Source organism: Staurois parvus, unplaced genomic scaffold (genome assembly GCF_062004578.1).
Source record: "Staurois parvus isolate SC_StPar_1 unplaced genomic scaffold, SC_StPar_1.0 ptg000604l, whole genome shotgun sequence".
Lineage (NCBI taxonomy): Eukaryota > Metazoa > Chordata > Amphibia > Anura > Ranidae > Staurois > Staurois parvus.
The window spans coordinates 8,084,520-8,104,104 of record NW_028318400.1 but is presented as its reverse complement, the minus strand read 5'-3'; the positions used below and the strand labels follow the sequence as shown (position 1 = coordinate 8,104,104).

At 39.5% G+C, this 19,585-nt stretch overlaps 1 protein-coding gene across 1 annotated transcript in view; it reads right to left on the bottom strand.

The window, feature by feature from the left end:
* PCDH15 (protocadherin related 15) overlaps positions 1-19,585 on the bottom strand; it is a gene marked incomplete at its 3' end in the record, with an annotated part of 1,039,494 nt that overhangs the window by 143,029 nt on the left and 876,880 nt on the right. Inside the window, exon 20 of the mRNA XM_089692803.1 lies at positions 14,737-14,865. Coding sequence (XP_089548929.1) covers positions 14,737-14,865 — 129 coding nt within the window. The remainder of the gene's footprint in view (positions 1-14,736; positions 14,866-19,585) is intronic.

Sequence of the window (19,585 nt, the reverse complement as noted above, 5' to 3'; positions counted from 1 at the left end):
GTCCAGTCATTTTGAATAGGCTCCCAACACACTTCAATAGAGGCAAAATATTACAGAGCCCATTTACATTGCGACAATGGGTTAACATATGTCATGTGTTAACGTGTTGCATTAAGACAATGCACCCTAACATGCTTAAAAATGAACACAACATGTTTGTTGTGGTGCTATTAAACATGAATAGCACCACAATGCAGCAATGCATTACCACAAAATAGAAATGGATCCCTATTTACAATAAGGCAGGGACCCGGTGATTGACATATCTAGCAGCCAATATCAGTGTGGGTAGGGCAGCATGCACGTGTGCGCCCCCTACCTGGTAATGCAAAATCACTTATTTGTTTGTGATTTTGCGCAGCGGAGCCACCCTGTAGTAGTATATCTGCTATGGGGCAGTTCTTACGTGGTTCAGAAAAGGACAAAAGAATCACACATTTTTAATTCATTCAAGTTGATGTCTAATGATTGAAACCCACTTTACGCAATAGTTTTCTGCAGTGCAATGTCTGTTGCAGAACTGTAATGTAATTATCTGAATAATTTAACAGTGAGAATAATTTAACATCAACAACTGGACTATAAATTATTATTATCATACAGTATTTATAAAGCGCCAATAGTTCGCTCAGCGCTGTACATTACAAAGGGGGACAGAACATGTGACAGAACAATAACAATACAATGCAAAACATGAGGGGATCGAGGGCCCTGCTCTTTCGAGCTTACAATCTAGGAGGGAGGGGATGGTGGCACAGGAGGAGATAGCTGTGGGGGATGGAGTGGTAGGAAGAGTGGAGGAGGTCGGCAAGTTAGCAGAGGGTGAGGTAGGCTTCCCTGAAGAGGTGGGTTTTCAGGGTGCACCTAAAGGAGAGGAGAGTAGGTGATAATCTGATGGGTTGGGGCAGGGAGTTCCAGAGGATGGGTGGCACCCTGGAGAAGTCCTGGAGGTGGGCATGGGAGGAGGAGACCAGGGAACTAGAGAGAAGGAGGTCTTGTGAGGAGCGGAGTGTGCGTGCTGGGCGGTACTTGGATATTAGGTCGGTGATGTAGTTCGGGGCAGTATGGTGGACAGCTTTGTACGTCATTGTTAGGATTTGAATTTGATCTGTTGTGCAATCGGAAGCCAGTGGAGGGATTGGCAGAGGGGGGTGGCGGAAACGGAGCGGTTGGAAAAGTGAATGAGTCTGGAAGCCATATTCAGGATCGACTGAAGCGGGGATAGCCAGCGGCGAGGCAGGCCAGTAAGGAGGGAGTTGCAGTAATCGAGTCGTGATATGATGAGGGAGTGGATGAGCTGTTTAGTGGTTTCTGGGGTTAGGAACGTGCGTATTTTGGCGATGTTGTGGAGGTGGAGTCTGCATGAGTTAGTTAAAGATTGGACTTGGGGCTGGAAGGATAGGTTGGAGTCCAGAATGACACCAAGTACTCTGGCCTGCGGGGCGAGTTTGATGGTGGCATTGTTGGACATGATGGAGAAGTCAATGGGGGGTGGGGTCCGGGCTGGGGGGAAGACAAGAAACTCGGTTTTGGAGAGGTTCAGTTTAAGGAAGTGGCGCAACATCCAGTCTGATATGTCGCTCAGTAGGTGTGTGATTCGGGCGGAGACTGAGGGGGTGAGGTGGGGGGTTGAGAGATAGATTTGTGTGTCGTCCGCATATAGGTGGTAGTTGAAGCCATGAGAGTGTATGAGTTGGCCAAGGGAGGAGGTGTAGATGGAGAAGAGAAGGAGCCTGAGGACGGAGCCTTGAGGGACCGTAACAGAGAGGGGGAGTGAGGGGGAGGTGGTAGCATTATAGGTAACGCTGAAAGAGCGTTGTGACAGGTAGGATGAGAGCCAGGAGAGAGCAGAATCTCTGAGGCCGAGGGAGTGTAGTTTTTGAGGAGGAGGGGGTGGTCGACTGTGTCGAAGGCCGCGGAGAGGTCAAGGAGTAGGAGCACTGAATAGCGGCCATTAGCTTTGGCGGTTAGCAGGTCGTTGGAGAGTTTGAGTAAGGCAGTTTTGGTGGAGTGTAGGGGACGGAAGCCGGACTGTAAATGCCTCACACATATATAATCAGAGCATTGCAATACTACACAGGATCAGGGCTTACCAACTGGTGGACTGCAGGCCTCATGTGATCCATGGTGCATTTTCTTGGCAGCTTACAAGGTCTTAGGTATACAGCATATGATGTAGGGTGAAGAAGGATGCTGGGTGCTAAAATGCCCTACCTGTAAGGGAGAGTGATCTACTGATTACTTCTCCTACCATGGAGATCACTCCTCAATGCTCTATAATCAATGGGCATAATGTAGTTCTGGTCCTACAGAATAGAAAACAGCAACATGTGAGTGTGTGTTCAAATAAGTAACCAGTGAATTTATGCCACTGACAACAAAGAAGAAAGGGTGATATTATCTGTTGACAATGCCAATGAACACCAATGAAGGGGAAATATCACTTTGTCACTAACACCAATGAAGAGGGTTAGTTATTACTGCCACTGAACCCAAATAAAGGGGGGCATTTATTACTTTTTAATATTAAGTTTATTTATTTATTTGCAAGCTGAAAAGCAGGCATGGAAACTCTCAATAAATTATATTTAATATATGTATTGTGTACTGCATGTAATTGTATTAATTGTTAATTAATTAGTCAATATTTAGTGTAAATAGCCTGTGCAGAGAATAGAACTATGAGAGGGAACCAACGGGCCCACCCACTACAGACTGCCTGTAGAAACCTACAGAGGCCTGGATACAGAACCAATCACCCTGCACAAGGGGAGAAAGCAGCAGTGACCAGTCTGCTCTCGGAAGCTCCTGCATAGAGGCAAAGCTTCATTCTGGATTTCTGCACAGATCTGGAAGAAATATGCAAAATACACCAACATTCATGTAAGAATACACATGGCCTTTTATGTTTAGGTAGTATTTGCTGGTGTTCAGCTTTAAAACTGAAGTATGAAATCCAGCACAAATAGGTAGCTGCCCTGTACATTGTATTTCTGATCAATGCAGACTGCAGACTTGGCTCATGATGACAGCTTTCAAATCACAAACAAAAAGGCAGTGGTAGGAAGCTATATTTACAAAGTCTCTTACAATTACCTTTTGATGTTTGATTATACATACTTCACAGAACAAAGCATTTCATTAGAATCCAATAATATATTTTGCAAATGTATGCATTTTTCAAACAATTTATGTAATTATCATTAGGAATGAATGAGTTGCTGGGCATTTGACAAACCTTGCAGGACCATAGCACCAAACTTCACTGAAGTCTATGGGAGCAGAATGTTATTTTTTTTTCACCCTTTTTCAAAAAAAGTTTTAGGCTTTAAATAAAATGGGTATGGGTAGCTGGACACTCACATGGAGGACATGTACCAATGCAAATGAAAAAAGTATATGTTGTATAGTGCAGGGAGGGTATAATAATGTGACTTAGAGGGCAATATAAAACACTCAAATGAAATAGCATGTTTGAGGGATGCCTCAAAGATGCACATGAAAGTAATAGAGTAGTATAATTTAACAATTCAAAGTGACTGGTCTGTTTGCAAACCCAATATCTCTGACCAGATTATTTACAAACACCAGTCGGTGGGAATCTGTTATTTTGGAGTTGATTTACTAAAGCACCTTGTCAGCAAATGGTCACAGTTCCTTGCATGACCGACTACTTTTAGACAGAGAAAAGATTTACTAAAGCACTCAGTCAACAAACAGACACAATTCAGAAATTACTAATGGTTACAAAACTTATGCAGGCCATAGATGGGTCAAAAATCGGCCGATTTGTCGGCCGAAAATAAAATCGGCCGATTTTCGGATCGTTAGTGGGCGATTTGGTCGGCCGTTTTTCGGGATTTTGGCCGTTTTTTTTTTTTGGTAAAGTTGGAAAAAAATCGGCCGATCGGCGATTTTCGCAGCATTAATGGGCCAATCGGCCAATTTTTTACCGATAAAAAATCTGCGCATGAGCAGTGACCTGCAAGAGGAAGACAAAAAGAAGAAAAAGAAGAAGAGGAAGAGGATGAAGAAGAGGATGAAAAAGAGGATGAAGAAGAGGAAGAAGAAGATGAGGATGAAGAAGAGGATGAGGAAGAAGAAGAAGAGGATGAGGATGAAGAAGATGAGGTTGAAGAAGAAGAAGAGGATGAGGATGAAGAAGAATAAGAGGATGAGGATGATGAAGAAGAAGAGGATGAGGATGATGATGATGAAGAAGAAGAGGATGAGGATGAAGAAGAAGATGAGGATGAAGAAGAGGATGAGGAAGAAGAAGAGGATGAGGAAGAAGAAGAAGATGAAGAAGAAGATGAAGAAGAAGATGAAGAAGAAGAAGAAGAGGATGAGGATGAAGAAGAAGAAGAAGATGAAGAAGAAGAAGAGGATGAGGATGAAAAAGAAGAGGATGAGGATGATGAAGAAGAAGAGTATGAGGATGAAGAAGAAGAAGAGGATGAGGAAGAAGAAGAAGATGAGGATGAGGATGAAGAAGAGGATGAGGAAGAAGAAGAGGATGAGGAAGAAGAAGAAGAAGAAGAAGAAGAAGAAGAAGAAGAAGAAGAGGATGAGGATGAAGAAGAAGAAGATGAAGAAGATGAAGAAGAGGATGAGGATGAAGAAGAAGAAGAAGAAGAGGATGAGGATGATGAAGAAGATGATGATGAAGAAGAAGAAGAGGATGAGGATGAAGAAGATGAAGAAGAAGAAGAGGATGAGGATGATGAAGAAGATGAAGAAGAAGAAGAAGAGGATGAGGATGAAGAAGAAGAAGAAGAAGAAGAAGAAGAGGAAGAAGAGGAAGAAGAAGAAGAAGAAGAAGAAGAAGAAGAAGAGGATGAGGATGATGAAGAAGAAGAGGATGAGGATGATGAAGAATAAGAGGATGAGGATGAAGAAGAGGATGAGGAAGAAGAAGAAAAAGAAGAAGAAGAAGAAGAAGAAAAAGAAGAAGAGGATGAGGATGATGAAGAAGAGGATGATGAAGAAGAAGAGGATGAGGATGAAGAAGAAGAAGAAGAAGAGGATGAGGAAGAAGAAGAAGATGAGGATGAAGAAGAGGATGAGGAAGAAGAAGAGGATGAGGATGAAGAAGAAGAGGATGAGGATGAAGAAGAAGATGAAGAAGAAGAAGAAGAGGATGAGGATGAAGAAGAAGAAGAAGAAGAAGAAGAGGAGGATGAAGAAGAGGATGAGGAAGAAGATGAGGATGAGGAAGAAGAAGAAGAGGATGAGGATGAAGAAGAAGATGAAGAAGAAGAAGAGGATGAGGATGAAGAAGAAGATGAAGAAGAAGAAGAAGAAGAGGATGAGGATGAAGAAGAAGATGAAGAAGAAGAAGAAGAGGATGAGGATGAAGAAGAAGAAGAAGAAGAAGAAGAGGATGATGAAGAAGAAGAGGATGAGGATGAAGAAGAGGATGAGGATGATGAAGAAGAAGAGGATGAGGATGAAGAAGAAGAAGAAGAAGAAGTAGGATGAAAATAAGAAGAATTCCAGTCCAGCAAAAAGTATCTCTGCAGAGAGCTCCGCTATTTCTGACAGTTCTCTGACAGTTCTTTGACATTTACAGCGGTTGAAACATTGTATCTATTTGTTTCCGAATAAAAACATCTGTATCCTAAATGGAAACAAATAGATACAATGTTTCAACCGCTGTAAATGTGAAGGAACTGTCAGAGAACTGTCAGAAATAGCGGAGCTCTCTGCAGGGACACTTTTTGCCAGCTGTAGAAGGGATGAAAATCGGCCGATTTTTTTTACCATTGATGGTAACGTCGGCCGCTTGAACGACCGAATTTTCGTTTTTTAAAAGAAAAATCTGCCGTTTTTTCTCCCCATCTATGGCCTGCATTAGCGACCATCTAAATTAGTTCACCTCTTAGAAAAATCTTTTTAATGACATGATCTCAAGCAATTTATACGTTCTATACATATGTTGAACATTTTAAAGAATAACAGATTTAAAAGAGTTCTATATTTGTCTGTATAAAGTGATATATTTCAAAAAATCCAAACAGCATTGGCTTCACCTAGTTCAAATGTCCCAGTAATGATATGACTGAGCATTGCCAGATTAGGGAACCTAAAATGTGCCTTCAATCTGTTGTTTTTTTGGGAAGTGCTATAGTAAATGCCTTTGTTGGCAAGCCTGGAAATGTAATTGAAATGAGTGAACCTGTGTTTGTGAAATCATGATTATTAAACAGGCTAGCATATATATATATACATTGGCCTGTTTCATCAACAGTACACATCAATACTTGTAACTATAGAACTGTTGCTATGCACAGAAACACCAACATAGATAGTCTAAGAACTTTTTGATTTCCTTTGTAATTTTATTTAGCTTTGTTTTTTTGCTTCTTATACAATATTCTTTTTTTCTCATTTTCTAAATAATGCTGGTACTGTGTTTTATTATTTTTCTTTTTTGGAGCATATATTCTTTGCCGTATATATACTTATGTATGTACTGCCATGTGCATTGAGCATGACTAGGAACTTAGATTTTTGAGATATATTAACTAAATGGTAGAAAAACTGCATTTGGTGCTTAGCATCTAACAAAAATCTAAATCAAAATCCAAACTTCCATAGTTGTCTTTACGTACCACACACAATTCCAATGCTGAAACAAAATTAAAAGGAATACAAATGTTGCGCTGTGTTACTAAATTCAACGTGTGTTGGTTATATGTATCCCAATACAAAAGGATCATAATATTATTCCAAAAAAAGTGATATGGGTCCCAACATCATAAATACACATACAATTATGAGAAAAAAAATCAGAGGGTGACCATTATTCCAGTGACACTCCAATAAAGAAAAAAATAACAATTCATAAATCACTAAACGGATCCAAATGGAAGTCCACCAACTATTTAATAATGTCCGAATAAAATAAGTAATTTTGTGTAGGAGGGTTCCACCATCATTGCAAATTTTGTCACATGTTTTCACTCGTGAATGTCAATAAGAAGCCTTGTGAATTCCACACCAACACCAGTTGCAGCATCTTACCAAATGATAAGATCTCAAGTTATAGGTAGGGCATGTTTGGATCCTAGTCCGAACCCACTTGAGTGAGACCACCAGGAAGCTGTCACTATACTGGGCTACTCATCTGCGGCCCGCATTTCCCAACCTGCAACTGTGCAAGGTTCAAACCTTTGCGATTTAGCACATGACAAAAGAAATGTCATTATTTTCAATATAGTTCTGTTCACACCTATACACTGAACTGTCCCCAACTTCCCATTGACTACAATGGCAGTGCATATGTAACATGTGTTTTTGCCCTTCTTAGCATATGAAAACAAGCCCTCTTCCCCTAGTAACCTCACAAATAGTCCAGTCTTCTTACATTCAAGGAGAAAGACCACAGCTTGCTGAAAGTGGAACAGTTAATAGGACAGGATAAGGCCTACCACATGATAAACAACCAGTCCCCCACTTATAAAGAACATTACAAGTGCAAGAGGACCTGAGAGGGAGTGAGCATTTTACTGATTTGAACAGTTACCCAGCCTCTAAAAAAAAAGTACTTATTTATTTTTTAGAACCTACTTTTTTAATATGGTAATGATTCCCTAAAATGTTTGTAAAATTACACTTCTGCCTCCTAAACGTGTTACAGTGAAAATTTACTCTTCAAACTTCCCTATAGCTATTGTTCAACATTATAATAACATGCATGACCAGACATGTCAAATGCAATCAAATTGTATTTGGCAGACTTTTGCACTACATAGGTTTGGATAGATCTAAGGCTAGGTTCACACCTATGCAATTTGAATTTGATCCATTTCTGAAGTGCGTTTTGCGTTTTTCACATGCATTTTGACACATTTTTTTTTTGTTGCTAGGCAGATTTAAAAGGTAAAATGCATAAAAAATGCATCAAAAATGTGGCAACAACACAGCAAAAAACAAAGCAAAAATGCACAACTTTTTGCGTTTAAAAAAGTCCCTGACCCTTTCCAAAAAAGCACCTGGTAAAAACACGGAGATTTGAACCTGTCCCATAAGAAATCATGTTAACTGGATTGTAGTAGGTTTCTGCAAAATGCTGCAGAAAATGCTCAGGTGTGAATCTAGGGTAAAAGAGGTTGTACAATCAGATTGTAACCGGAGTTGAACTAGTTTAACCCTGCATAGTGGTTGTGATACAAAGTGCTTGAAAAGCCTGCAAATATTATTAGCGAGCCAGCATTTGCTATCCCAACCCAACCCATTCACAACTAAGGGTAAAACAAATCTTAAAGCCTAAGTAAAATTTTACAACTTTGATGTGATAGTAAAACCGTACATATCATCAAAACACCTTTGTACATCCAGGTGAATTATACCTTGCTTTTATTTCAGGACAAATTGGGCTTTTATTTGGTGGTAAATGGTAATGGATATCTCCTGATTTTTTTTTATGATCAAAGGAAACCTGCCCCCAATATAGTAAAAAAAATTATATTTTTTTTTAATTTAGCTGTGTGTTTCTCGTTACTATCATAACCTACCATCAAAGAACAACCCAAAATACATTTTCCAGCTCTTGACCATTGCAGCGATACCATATATATGTATGTTATTTGTCGTTTGTACCTGTACTACAGCCCAGAAACAATAGTGCACAGTTTGTTTTTTGCTTTTTTTTTTTTACCTAAAACACACTGACACTGACACTAACTGCCACTGATACCAATTAAAAAAAAATCCTGACCTTTGAACCTGACCCAAACACTAACTCTGGCACTGAACTAAATCAGACCTTGATCTAGGTATTTTTTCTTTTATTTTTTAATATTTATTTATTTATCTTTTTTTTTTACAAACAGTTTTTTTTTCTCTATGCAAAGAGAGAGAGAGAGATACAAAAAAAAAAACAAGGGGGGCGGGCTTCACAGTAACTGATCACTGTGATAGCCAATCAGAGGCTATCACAGCGATCCTGTGACCTGGAATCGGGAGTCCCGGGTCCCGACCGTTAGAATGGGACCCAGGGCTCTCAGTGACACCCCGGTCTTTGTGCTGGGAGCACGCTGTGCAGTGCACTCCCAGCACAAAAACAGGCACGCAAATATTCAGCCCTATGGAAAAAAAAGCCCAGTTCTGTGAGGCTGCATATTTCTGTGACGTCGACATCAAGGGGTTAAACTATTAAAATCAGTGAATTTGTACCTCCAATTCTGGTGCATGAATGGGAAGTGGATTAGCACAACTCTTGCAAAACCCTTCTGAAATTGTCATGACAAACCGGGCAGACACCTTTCAACAACACGTTACCCGCTACATATTCTAGTAGGACCGATCTGTGGATCAGCTCCGGTCTAAAACTCACACCTGCTCTTACTCTGTGCCCCACAAGCTCCAAAATACTGACACTGTACTCAGCAATAACATGGCTGCTGATACCGCTGTGGAACAACGTCAGTTCTTTCTCCCCTTCTGCTCCCGACACAGCAGAGGAAGCATCTTACGAGAGGATTGCTGAAGCGGTGGCTGTATTACTCACTCCTACCAACACAGCAGCAGTGGATATGGAAGTGGCTACAGGCATTGAACAGCTCTGGAAAGAAGTCAGGGATCAGTCACAATGTCTCCTCACTGGAAGATGATTTGCATCAGGCCAATACAGACTTACAACAAGCCTTGTTAAAGTGGAGGACCTTGAAAATCGAGCTTAAAGAATTCAAACAAACAAATTTTGTTTGCTTTGGTACATGTTCCCCAGGGCAGCCCCCCCATGTCACTTGCTTAACAATAGCTTGCCTACTTACCTAGAAAATGAGTATTACTTTTATATTTTAACATTTGTTTCCCATTACTTTTAATAATATTCTGATCGGGCACCCAATCTTTAGTAATGTTTGTTGAACCTGCCTCGAATGGAACCCAGATATGTTTGACCCATCCCTACCTGTGATCATTTATAGAATGACTAAATATTAGCTTTTTTATGGTGTCAGTAAACAATCTGTAAATAAATGGCCAGCCATTACTCATTTGATTGTGTATTAAAACAGAAAATGACAGGTCACTTTCATCTTAGTTGAAAATGTCAAGCCATTTCACTGTCACAAAAAATGCTGTTTTTTTTCTTTTCATTTCCAAAATAAAGAAAAGTAAAACAAAATAAGACCTTCGCTGGTTTCATAAAAATCAATAAAAAAACAAAACTCTTTACAAAGCAATAACTGCTAAACATATTCACCTTCTACTGCTTCTTCTAAAATGACAAAAATTGCTTAATATTTTTGCTGACAAAGACCTCAGTCACATATACCGAAGTAATAAAATGCATTCACCTTCACCTATATGAAAATCATGCATCTTAGACCTCAACTGAATATTACCTGAGGTTTTTCAGAGTATGATCACTGTAGAAAATAATGCTGAAGAAAATAGATCTAGCAATATAGTTCATTGGGCAAGGACTACCTGAACCCTCTTGTATATGCCAGAATTCTCATCTTTTTAAAAGCTGATGGAACATGCTGCAGGAATGAACTATACAGTCTTGTATTACCATTAAACAAAATGCTTAGAACATCAAGGGAAGGGGGACCACAGACTTGTTACCCTTGCTGTCATGCCCTTAACTCTCTCACTGCAACACTCAACTTAAGTCAGTTTTGTAATGTATTTACATACAGTAGTTAATATTATTGTTGGGTCTGGCTTGGGAGATAAGCATAGGAATAGCTTGAATTTATAATTCCTTAATTAACCTTTAACTTAAGTCTAATACCTCTTTCACACAGGTGTTTCTATTCATACATCAGTGCAAAGGGCTATATATGCCCACATGGGATGCAGAGGTGTTCCAAGCATCCATGTGCAGGCAACCCATTCATGTCTATTGGGATGCAGCAGCTGCGTGGACACATCCATTGATCCCAATGTGACAGCTGTTTGGGTGCATACCAATAGTCATGAATGTGGCTGCCTACATATGAATGCATGGAACACCTGTGCTTTCCATGAGGGCATAAATGGTCTTCACAGGAGTGTAGAGATAGGCATGCTTATGTGAGGAAGTCAAGTGATTTGTGACGTAATGTATAGGATGGAAATGTGGTGACCTCATTTCCAGTTTTGGATGGCAGCCGCTATCTGGGTATACCCATCCCTGCCATTTTATGTACCACATGCCTGTATGTGTCTGTGGACCCGGATTTCTATGTGAGTAAGCACTCTGTTTATTTTATATTCAAATTGAGGACTTTTTACACTATGGGAAGTCCCTTGTGATTTGTCCTTTCATGTGTGGTCCATGTGAGAGGATTCCTTTGGTGTATCACGGAAGTGTATTTGGAGCATGCGAGTTTTAACTGCTGGGTGCGTCTATTTGGAGCATGCATGCCCTTAGCCATAGCTTATGCTTATGTGAAAAAAGCCTTAGACCCCCCCCCCCCCCCCACATACACACATCTACATAACATAGGGGAAGGTGCTCTGTATCAACCCAATAAAATTTTTTGAGATGAAGCACACTGCAGAGTAAAAATAACATTGGATTTCTGGTAGAATCAACAGGTTATTTTTAAATTATTTTATTTATTTTTACATTAAACAAATACAGCAAAACACTTTCAATTGTATATTTACCAGGGAGCAAATAAGAGATGTTTGTTCTTAGGATTTACATACAGTACAGTTCAATATCTGTTAAAAAATGGAACCGCCAAAATGGCACCATTGTCAGGCTGCGTTTAGGACATCTTTTAGCCCTAATCTGACCCTTAAATTGTATTGTAGGATCTCAATTATACAATTATAGCTATGATAGACTTTTTCCCCAGCCTTATCCCTTCTGTTCCCATTATGCTTTCTTGTGTTTTTTTTTAAAATAGTGATTTATTGTAGTTAAATCATGCTGAGAGATGGTTAAAGGTTATGTAGATTTATATCAAACCGCTATATTTTTTTGCCAGAACAAGTTTTTGCATACTAGTTGCCATTAAGAAATTGATAAAGAAGCAAAGAAGCATATGCATACATTATTGATTTTCTGAAACTACCAACCTTTCATATGTAGTAATGTATTCATCAATACCTTTGTATCTTATATTTAAGGTACCTTGGCCTTTTGGTGTCATGCATTAAGTTGCTTCAAGCTGCCTACAATTTTTTTGCTAATACAGTACAATTAAAAACAAAGTACAGAAGTGAAGAGAGCAAACTAGAATAAAGTAACTTAATAAGACTGCTCAACATAATTCATAAATACTCTGAGCACCGAAACAAACATGGTACTGCCACATATGCATTTAGAATGAAGGCATTTTTTTTATTGCCTCTTCACAAGACTGAGAATGTCATATACACACAACATATCAGAAACAGAATTCACTTTGGCAAACACAAAATGCACTGAGTTGTTTACTGCACCACACTGTAGTCACATTGTATATATAATTTATTATAGATATATATACCACCACCTGCCCCCTTGACCCTGTCCCCTCACAACTCCTACGATCACCCTCTTCCTCCATCCTACGCTCCCTCACACACATCTTTAATATTTCCCTCTCTACTGGCACATTCCCCTCCCCTCTAAAACACGTGCATATCACTCCCATACTTAAAAAACCCTCCCTGGATCCCACCAACCTGAACAACCTTAGACCCATCTCCCTGATGCCATTTACATCCAAACTCCTAGAGCACTTAGTCTATAATCGCCTGAGTTCCCACCTCACCAACAACAACCTCCTTGATCCCCTACAGTCTGGCTTCCGCCCCTACACTCCACTGAAACTGCCCTACTCAAACTCACCAACCACCTGCTAACCGCCAAAGCTAATGGCCACTATTCAGGGCTCCTACTCCTCGACCTCTCTGTGGCTTTCGACACGGTTGACCACCCCCTCCTCCTTAAAAAAACTACACTCTCTTGGCCTCAGAGACTCCGCTCTCTCCTGGCTCTCTTCCTATCTATCACAGTACTCCTTCAGTGTTACCTATAACGCTGCCACCTCCTCTTCACTCCCCCTTTCTGTTGGTGTCCCTCAAGGTTCTGTCCTCGGGCCCCTTCTCTTCTCCATTTACACCTCCTCACTTGGCCAAATGATACACTCTCATGGCTTCAACTACCATCTCTATGCCGACGACACGCAAATCTATCTCTCTACCCCTCACCTCACCCCTTCAATCACCACCCGTATCACAAGCCTACTGAGCGACATATTGGATTGGATGTCACTCCACTTCCTCAAACTAAATCTTTCCAAAACTGAGCTCCTAATTTTCCCCCCAGCCCGCACCCCCCCCCCTTCCTGACTTCTCCATCAAGACCAACAACACCACCATCAGTCCCTCCTCTCAAGCCAGAGTACTAGGTGTCATCCTAGACTCCAGTCTGTCCTTCCAGCCCCAGGTCCATTCACTGACAAACTCATGTAGACTTCACCTCCGCAACATCTCTAAAATACGTTTGTTCCTAACTCTGGAAACCACTAAGCAACTCATTCACTCCCTCATTATATCATGCCTCGACTACTGTAACTCCCTTCTCATCGGCTTACCTCACCGCAGGCTAACCCCGCTTCAGTCTATCTTGAATGCTGCGGCCAGACTCATCCACCTTACTCACCGCTCCGTATCCGCCACCCCTCTCTACCAATCCTTACACTGGCTTTTGATTGCCCAATGGATAAAATTCAAAATGCTAACATTGACGTATAAAGCTGTTCATAATACTGCCCCAAACTACATCGCCGATCTGGTATCCAAATACCACCCAAAATGTACTCTCCGCTCCTCACAAGACCTCCTACTCTCGAGTTCCCTGGTCTCCTCCTCCTATGCCCATCTCCAGGACTTCTCCAGGGCTTCCCCCATCCTCTGGAACTCCCTACCCCAATCCATCAGATTATCACCTACTCTCCTCACCTTTAGGCGCACTCTGAAAACCTATCTCTTCAGGGAAGCCTACCCCGCCCTCAGCTAATTACTGAACTCCTCCACTCTTCCTACCACTCCATCCCCCACAGCTATTTCCTCCTGTACCACTATCCCCTTCCTCCTAGATTGTAAGCTCCAAGGGCCCTCAAACCCCTCGTGTATTGAATCGTATTGTTACTGTACTGTCTCGTGTACTGTCTCCCATTATAATGTACGCTGAGCAAACTGTTGGTACTATATAAATCCTGTATAATACAAATAATAATATATGGTGCATCTTGTATGTACTCTGCATCAGTCTACATCTCTAAAAAAAATACTTTGTTACCAATGTTCCTAGAGCCCGAGCCTACCTAATAGCCAATTAGGATTTGTTTTATACTTTATTTTATATTTATTTGTTCAAATTGTTTTTTTAAATCAAATTCTCTTCTTTTATATGTTGTTTATGGTAGCTTTGGAAAGCATTTCAGCACACCACAAGAAAAAAAATGTAAGAGAACATAATTAAATAAAGATACATGAATGGAAACAAAATGATGTTCCTGTCTACATCCTGCCCCTTAGAACTATATTGTATTTACCTTAAAGCTAGAATCATCTACTGCAAAAACAAAAGATGAATGTTTAATACCAATTCAGCATTAATGTGCATATAGCTTGAAGCTTTTTTATTCTTAAATAAAATTTTCTACAAATGTAGGTGATTTTAGAATTGAAGCATATGGAAAGAAGCACGAAGATAAGGTAAAAAAAAAAAAACACAAGATGAAAGCTTAAATTATTTCTGTCTAGAGAAGACTAATTAAATAATGGTGCACTCACCCTGACTTGACCCACAAAAGCATTCACTTCTTCCTCTTGGACTGAGAGATTTCTAGGCAAGTAAAGATCAAAGACTGGATCGTTGTCATTCACATCCGTTACCAGCACATTAACAGTTGCAGTTGATGTCTGAAAGAAATTTCCGTTGCTTTTAGTGTTTGCAGTAAATATTTCACACAGATGAAAATGGATTGCTGAGATGCACTTTGTTTACAGTTTTTTTTTTATAGTAAAGTGAACTTTATTTGCTTTCACATCAGTGCTTGAAGCCCCTCTTGCAATAAAGTATGTTAGAAAGTTGTCATACAATCTGTCAATCAATGATCTAATGTATTTGGCAGACCTAATACAGTGCAAGTGACAAAGTACATTTGTACACTTATAGCAGAAATAAGCATGTTGCGGCCAACCAGCATTTTCTATGAAGTGTATCTGGTTCACCATTTTTCTGTTTCACCCATTGGGCAGGCCCTGATTATGTAACTCATGCATAGACACTGATGAGACATTATTTCTTGCTCCGTTCCTGGAATCTATATGATTTAAAGACTGTACACTGCACTGCACATGCACCACAGTCAGTGTGGAGATTACAAAAAAATGCTAGCAGGTTACTTTCACACTGAGGAGGTTTTGAAGAGTTTTTGCATTAAAAAAAGTGCCTTGAAAGCTCAAGAAAAATGCTTCCTTATGTATGTGAATGTACTATGTATGTTTTAACACTGAAGTGCCACGCGGTGCGGTGTAAAAACACCTGCTTGCAGCATCTTTGGGGCATGTTTGGAGAGTTAAAAAAAAGCCCCAAAAACGCCTCATCCTATTGAAATAAATGGAAAATGCCTGAAAAACGCCTAAAAAATGCCTGAAAGGCGCCTTTGAGAAGTGTTTTTGGTGCAGTATTTAAATCACGTGTCCTTTAAAAACGCTCAGAAAGTGCTGTAAAAATGCCTATGCAATTTTGCTGTGTTTTTGCAGCAGGTCAGTGTGAAAGTAACCTAAGTAAAGGGTTTTTTTTGTTTTGTTTTGCTTTGTTTTTGTTTTTTAAAGATTTATAAATCCTCTTCTAGCAAAAGACCCTACTTGCTGTCAAATATGTGTTTTTTTAGCTTTACTTCCACTTTCATACTGTATATTTTCCTGGAGACAGGAATGCCAGAAATTGCTTGATAGATATAATATTGTGCTTACACATAAAATACCTACAATATTATTTAAAGTTTAACTAAAGGCAAACATTTTTATTTTTTATTTATCGATAGAGTGGAGATGCATTAGAACATCTGTCAGGTTTTATTGCTGTCTATGCCCCATTTGGAAGATTCACCCTCTCTACTTGTACTGTTACTGATATCATCGAAAGTGAAAGAAAATCCCAAATTTAGGGTTGACATCAGAACAGTAACAGAGAGAAAATCTTTCAATGGGGAAACCAGTTCTGGTGACCCTAGTGATACTCTGGGATTTCCTCACTTTGGAGGGATTTCCTCTCACTTCCTCTTTTGGCTATGAAACAGGAAGTGAAGGTAAATTTCTCCAATGGGACACACATGGCCCAAAAGAAAAAAAAAAAACACTTACAGGATTACAACCCTCCCTTATGCAATTCAAAATAAAAAATCTTTTCCTGTAGAGACACTATAAGTGACATGCTGAGAGATTCAATCTTAAAAAATGCCTCTGCACAGTTTATCTTGAATGATTACATGCAACATACATTTATGTTGTGTCAGCAATACAATCAGAAAGGTGCTTGTAAGTATATTTTCTCCAATATGCCTCTGTTTGATTTGCAGGCAGTTCATCCAAACAGGTGAAAATGTTTGGGATTTGGAAGATATTGAATCTGAAGCCTATTAAAGTCATGAAACATTTTTAAATAAATATCAATCAAATGAAAAGGCTTTTCTCTTGCATGAGCCTCAGCTGGTGTCGGATTAATAAATGCATTATTCTGCTCCCAAAAAAAATGTCAACACTGTTGGTGATCAAAAAGGTTGTTTTTTTAGTAGCTGTAAGAAAGATAGCCAACCAAAAGAAAAAAGGGATTTCATAGCAGTTGGTATGGTAAACAGCACTTGGTATGGTAAACAAATATTCAAACCGCAGGGTTTTCTGGTTACAAATTAGCACCTTGCAACCCCTTTTCATGGCATGGCATTGGAAAGCATATATTAGCTGTCTTGGTACCAAAAGCCCTTGGGTACATATGGGTATAATTTTTTAATTATCATGGCCATGTTACAACAGTTGGATGGCAAACCAACAAATCTGAATGGTCAGGCAAAATGCATTTGAAAGGGTCTTTAAAAAAAAAAAATAAAGTTTTCATTTTGGAGCTTTAAAATGTATATATTTGGTTTATTTATTATTATATTTGTATGCATTTATTAATTAATTTTGTTTTGGAAGGAGCAAGTGAGTAGTGGGTTGACAGGAGGCAATTCCAGGGATTGGCCAAGATGGTGCTAGGGACTGGCTGGCTAGAAAGCAGAATTATTACAGATACACTGTGAGGAGGAATATGAAGGCAGCAGTAACAGCAGCAGCACCACCCCCCCCCCACCTAGCAGGAACGGTGTATGCTCTTATTTTTGTAATCATATGCTCCGTCAATGACAAAGAGACTGCGCTGTATGTGGCAGCTAATTGGTGTAAGCCAACAGGGATTGTAGAAGTCACCTGTGACCCATTCTTGGTTCATTTTGATAAGGTTTAGGCAGATACCATTGCCAATGGACAGACAGATAGGTATGTTGTTCACTACCCCTCCAGCTGATCAGCACCTTATTAGACAATAGACAAAAGTCTTTCTTTTTACAGATTGGCATATAACACAAATACAGATGACTCTCATCTAATATTGCTTCTTGTCCTGACTCTCCTCTCTTGTGGAACTCCCCATATGGTGAAAAAGAAAGATAAAAGAGGGGCTCCAACATTTTACAACCATTTAGCTAAAAAGTGCTTAAATTATATAACAAACAAATAATTCAGCCTGCATGATGTATTGTGCCAAAAGGAACATTAAACAGCAAACTCGGTCTCACACGATATCCGCTGCATCACTTCCAATACGTCACTTCAGGCACCACTGCTGACGTTGCATCTTGTTAAGACCAGTGCCCTAATGTGTTGTCTATTCCGACTTTGTCAAGATCCCTGCCCTGGATCCTATCTAAATTGGCCCTAGTATGTGTAAGTATGAATGTAAATTAGGGACCTTAGATTGTACGCCCCTTTAGGGATAGGGACTGACATGAATGTACAATATGTACGGCGCTATATAAGTACCTGAAATAAATAAATAAAAAATAAACTATATTATAATAAACACTTTTCTTTCATAGTGCTGCGCTGATAATTTAGTTAAAGCTTAAGAAGATGCAAATATACAATATTTGCCTCAATTTTGTTGACATGTTGAAGTACTCTGAAATCAATCTGCATTTGTGTAAAACATATTCAGATTTTCTTTTCTATTCCAAATGAATTAAGACTTTTAAAAATGGTATGACATACTTGAACAGGTTTTAGCTTCTAGTGATACACCATGACATGTGCAAAATGTGGTGCCTAAAAAAATATGCAGTGTAATTGGAAATTTGCTGTAAGCAGTCAGGCAAGTCCACAGGGAACAGGCAAGAACTCCAAGGTTTCAAAAGTAATAAGAACCTTTGAGATTTCAAAGCAGACTACTGATCCTTGTTGCATACATTTTTTTCTAGGCTTCTACAATTAATAAAGGTGTCATCCAGTCATAAATTGGAACATAACTTTTACAGTTCTGTCTGAAACTAGTATGAAATAAAAAAAGATGAATAGACTGTATAAAGAATGTGGAAAATACTTTTTGATGTGCTCTGCAAAAACCTGACCATTTAACAAAGCAGCAATGAGAAATGACATTCGAACATCATATACATTTTTCAAGATGGTTGCTAGCTATGAAATGCACACATTTGTATTAAATGACTACTCATCTGAAATATTGGCCTAAAAATTATACATTGATTAAAGCAGATTATTTTCAATTAAAATTCTAGGTTTACAAAAAAACTGATAGCATGATAAAAATGTTAAACTAAACTCACCCTGAAAAAAACAGACAGAAGATTACTTCATTCTGTTTTAATAAGGCCTTGTCCATAAGTGCATATCTATGTGTACACCCGTTCAGGGTCATCTTTGCCTGCACAAGATGTACAGGTTTTCCATGCATCTTCATGCAGACAGTCTCATTCATGTCTATTGGGATGCAGCAGCTGCACAGAGATAGCTGCAGGTCCCAATTTGACAGCTGGTTGACATGATGTCTCCAAATGCACACTGTATGACCTTTGGCCTTTTGTATGGGTGTATGCATAGACACACCCAAGTGAATATAGTCCATACAGAAAACACTACTGCACTAATCCACAAAAAAACTTTGCTTGGCTGGGACATGTAGTACATCTAAGACATTTAAAAGCAGGCTTTGCAGCTCTCCAAATTATCCATGGAGTGGCAGAGGGTAATCAAGACAAAAACAAAAGGAACAGAGACCGCACATCCACCCTAGTGTAACTCCATTTACTGTATTGATATATAAAAAAGAATAAAACCAATGCACTCACATAGTGAGAGGTGTAGACATAAATCAATGGTCCTCCTCAGCTTCTCCCTGGTCACTGCCATGATGTATAATGGAGACTGGTGTGGTGACAGCACTCCATGAATGACAGCTCATCCGTGTTTACAGAAGAACAGCAGCTGAGCAAAGCATGCGGCCACTACTGCGCATGTGCCCAGACGTGATTTTTCTCCTTCACTGATGAGGCTGCACTGATGGGCACTGATAGGCTGCACTGAT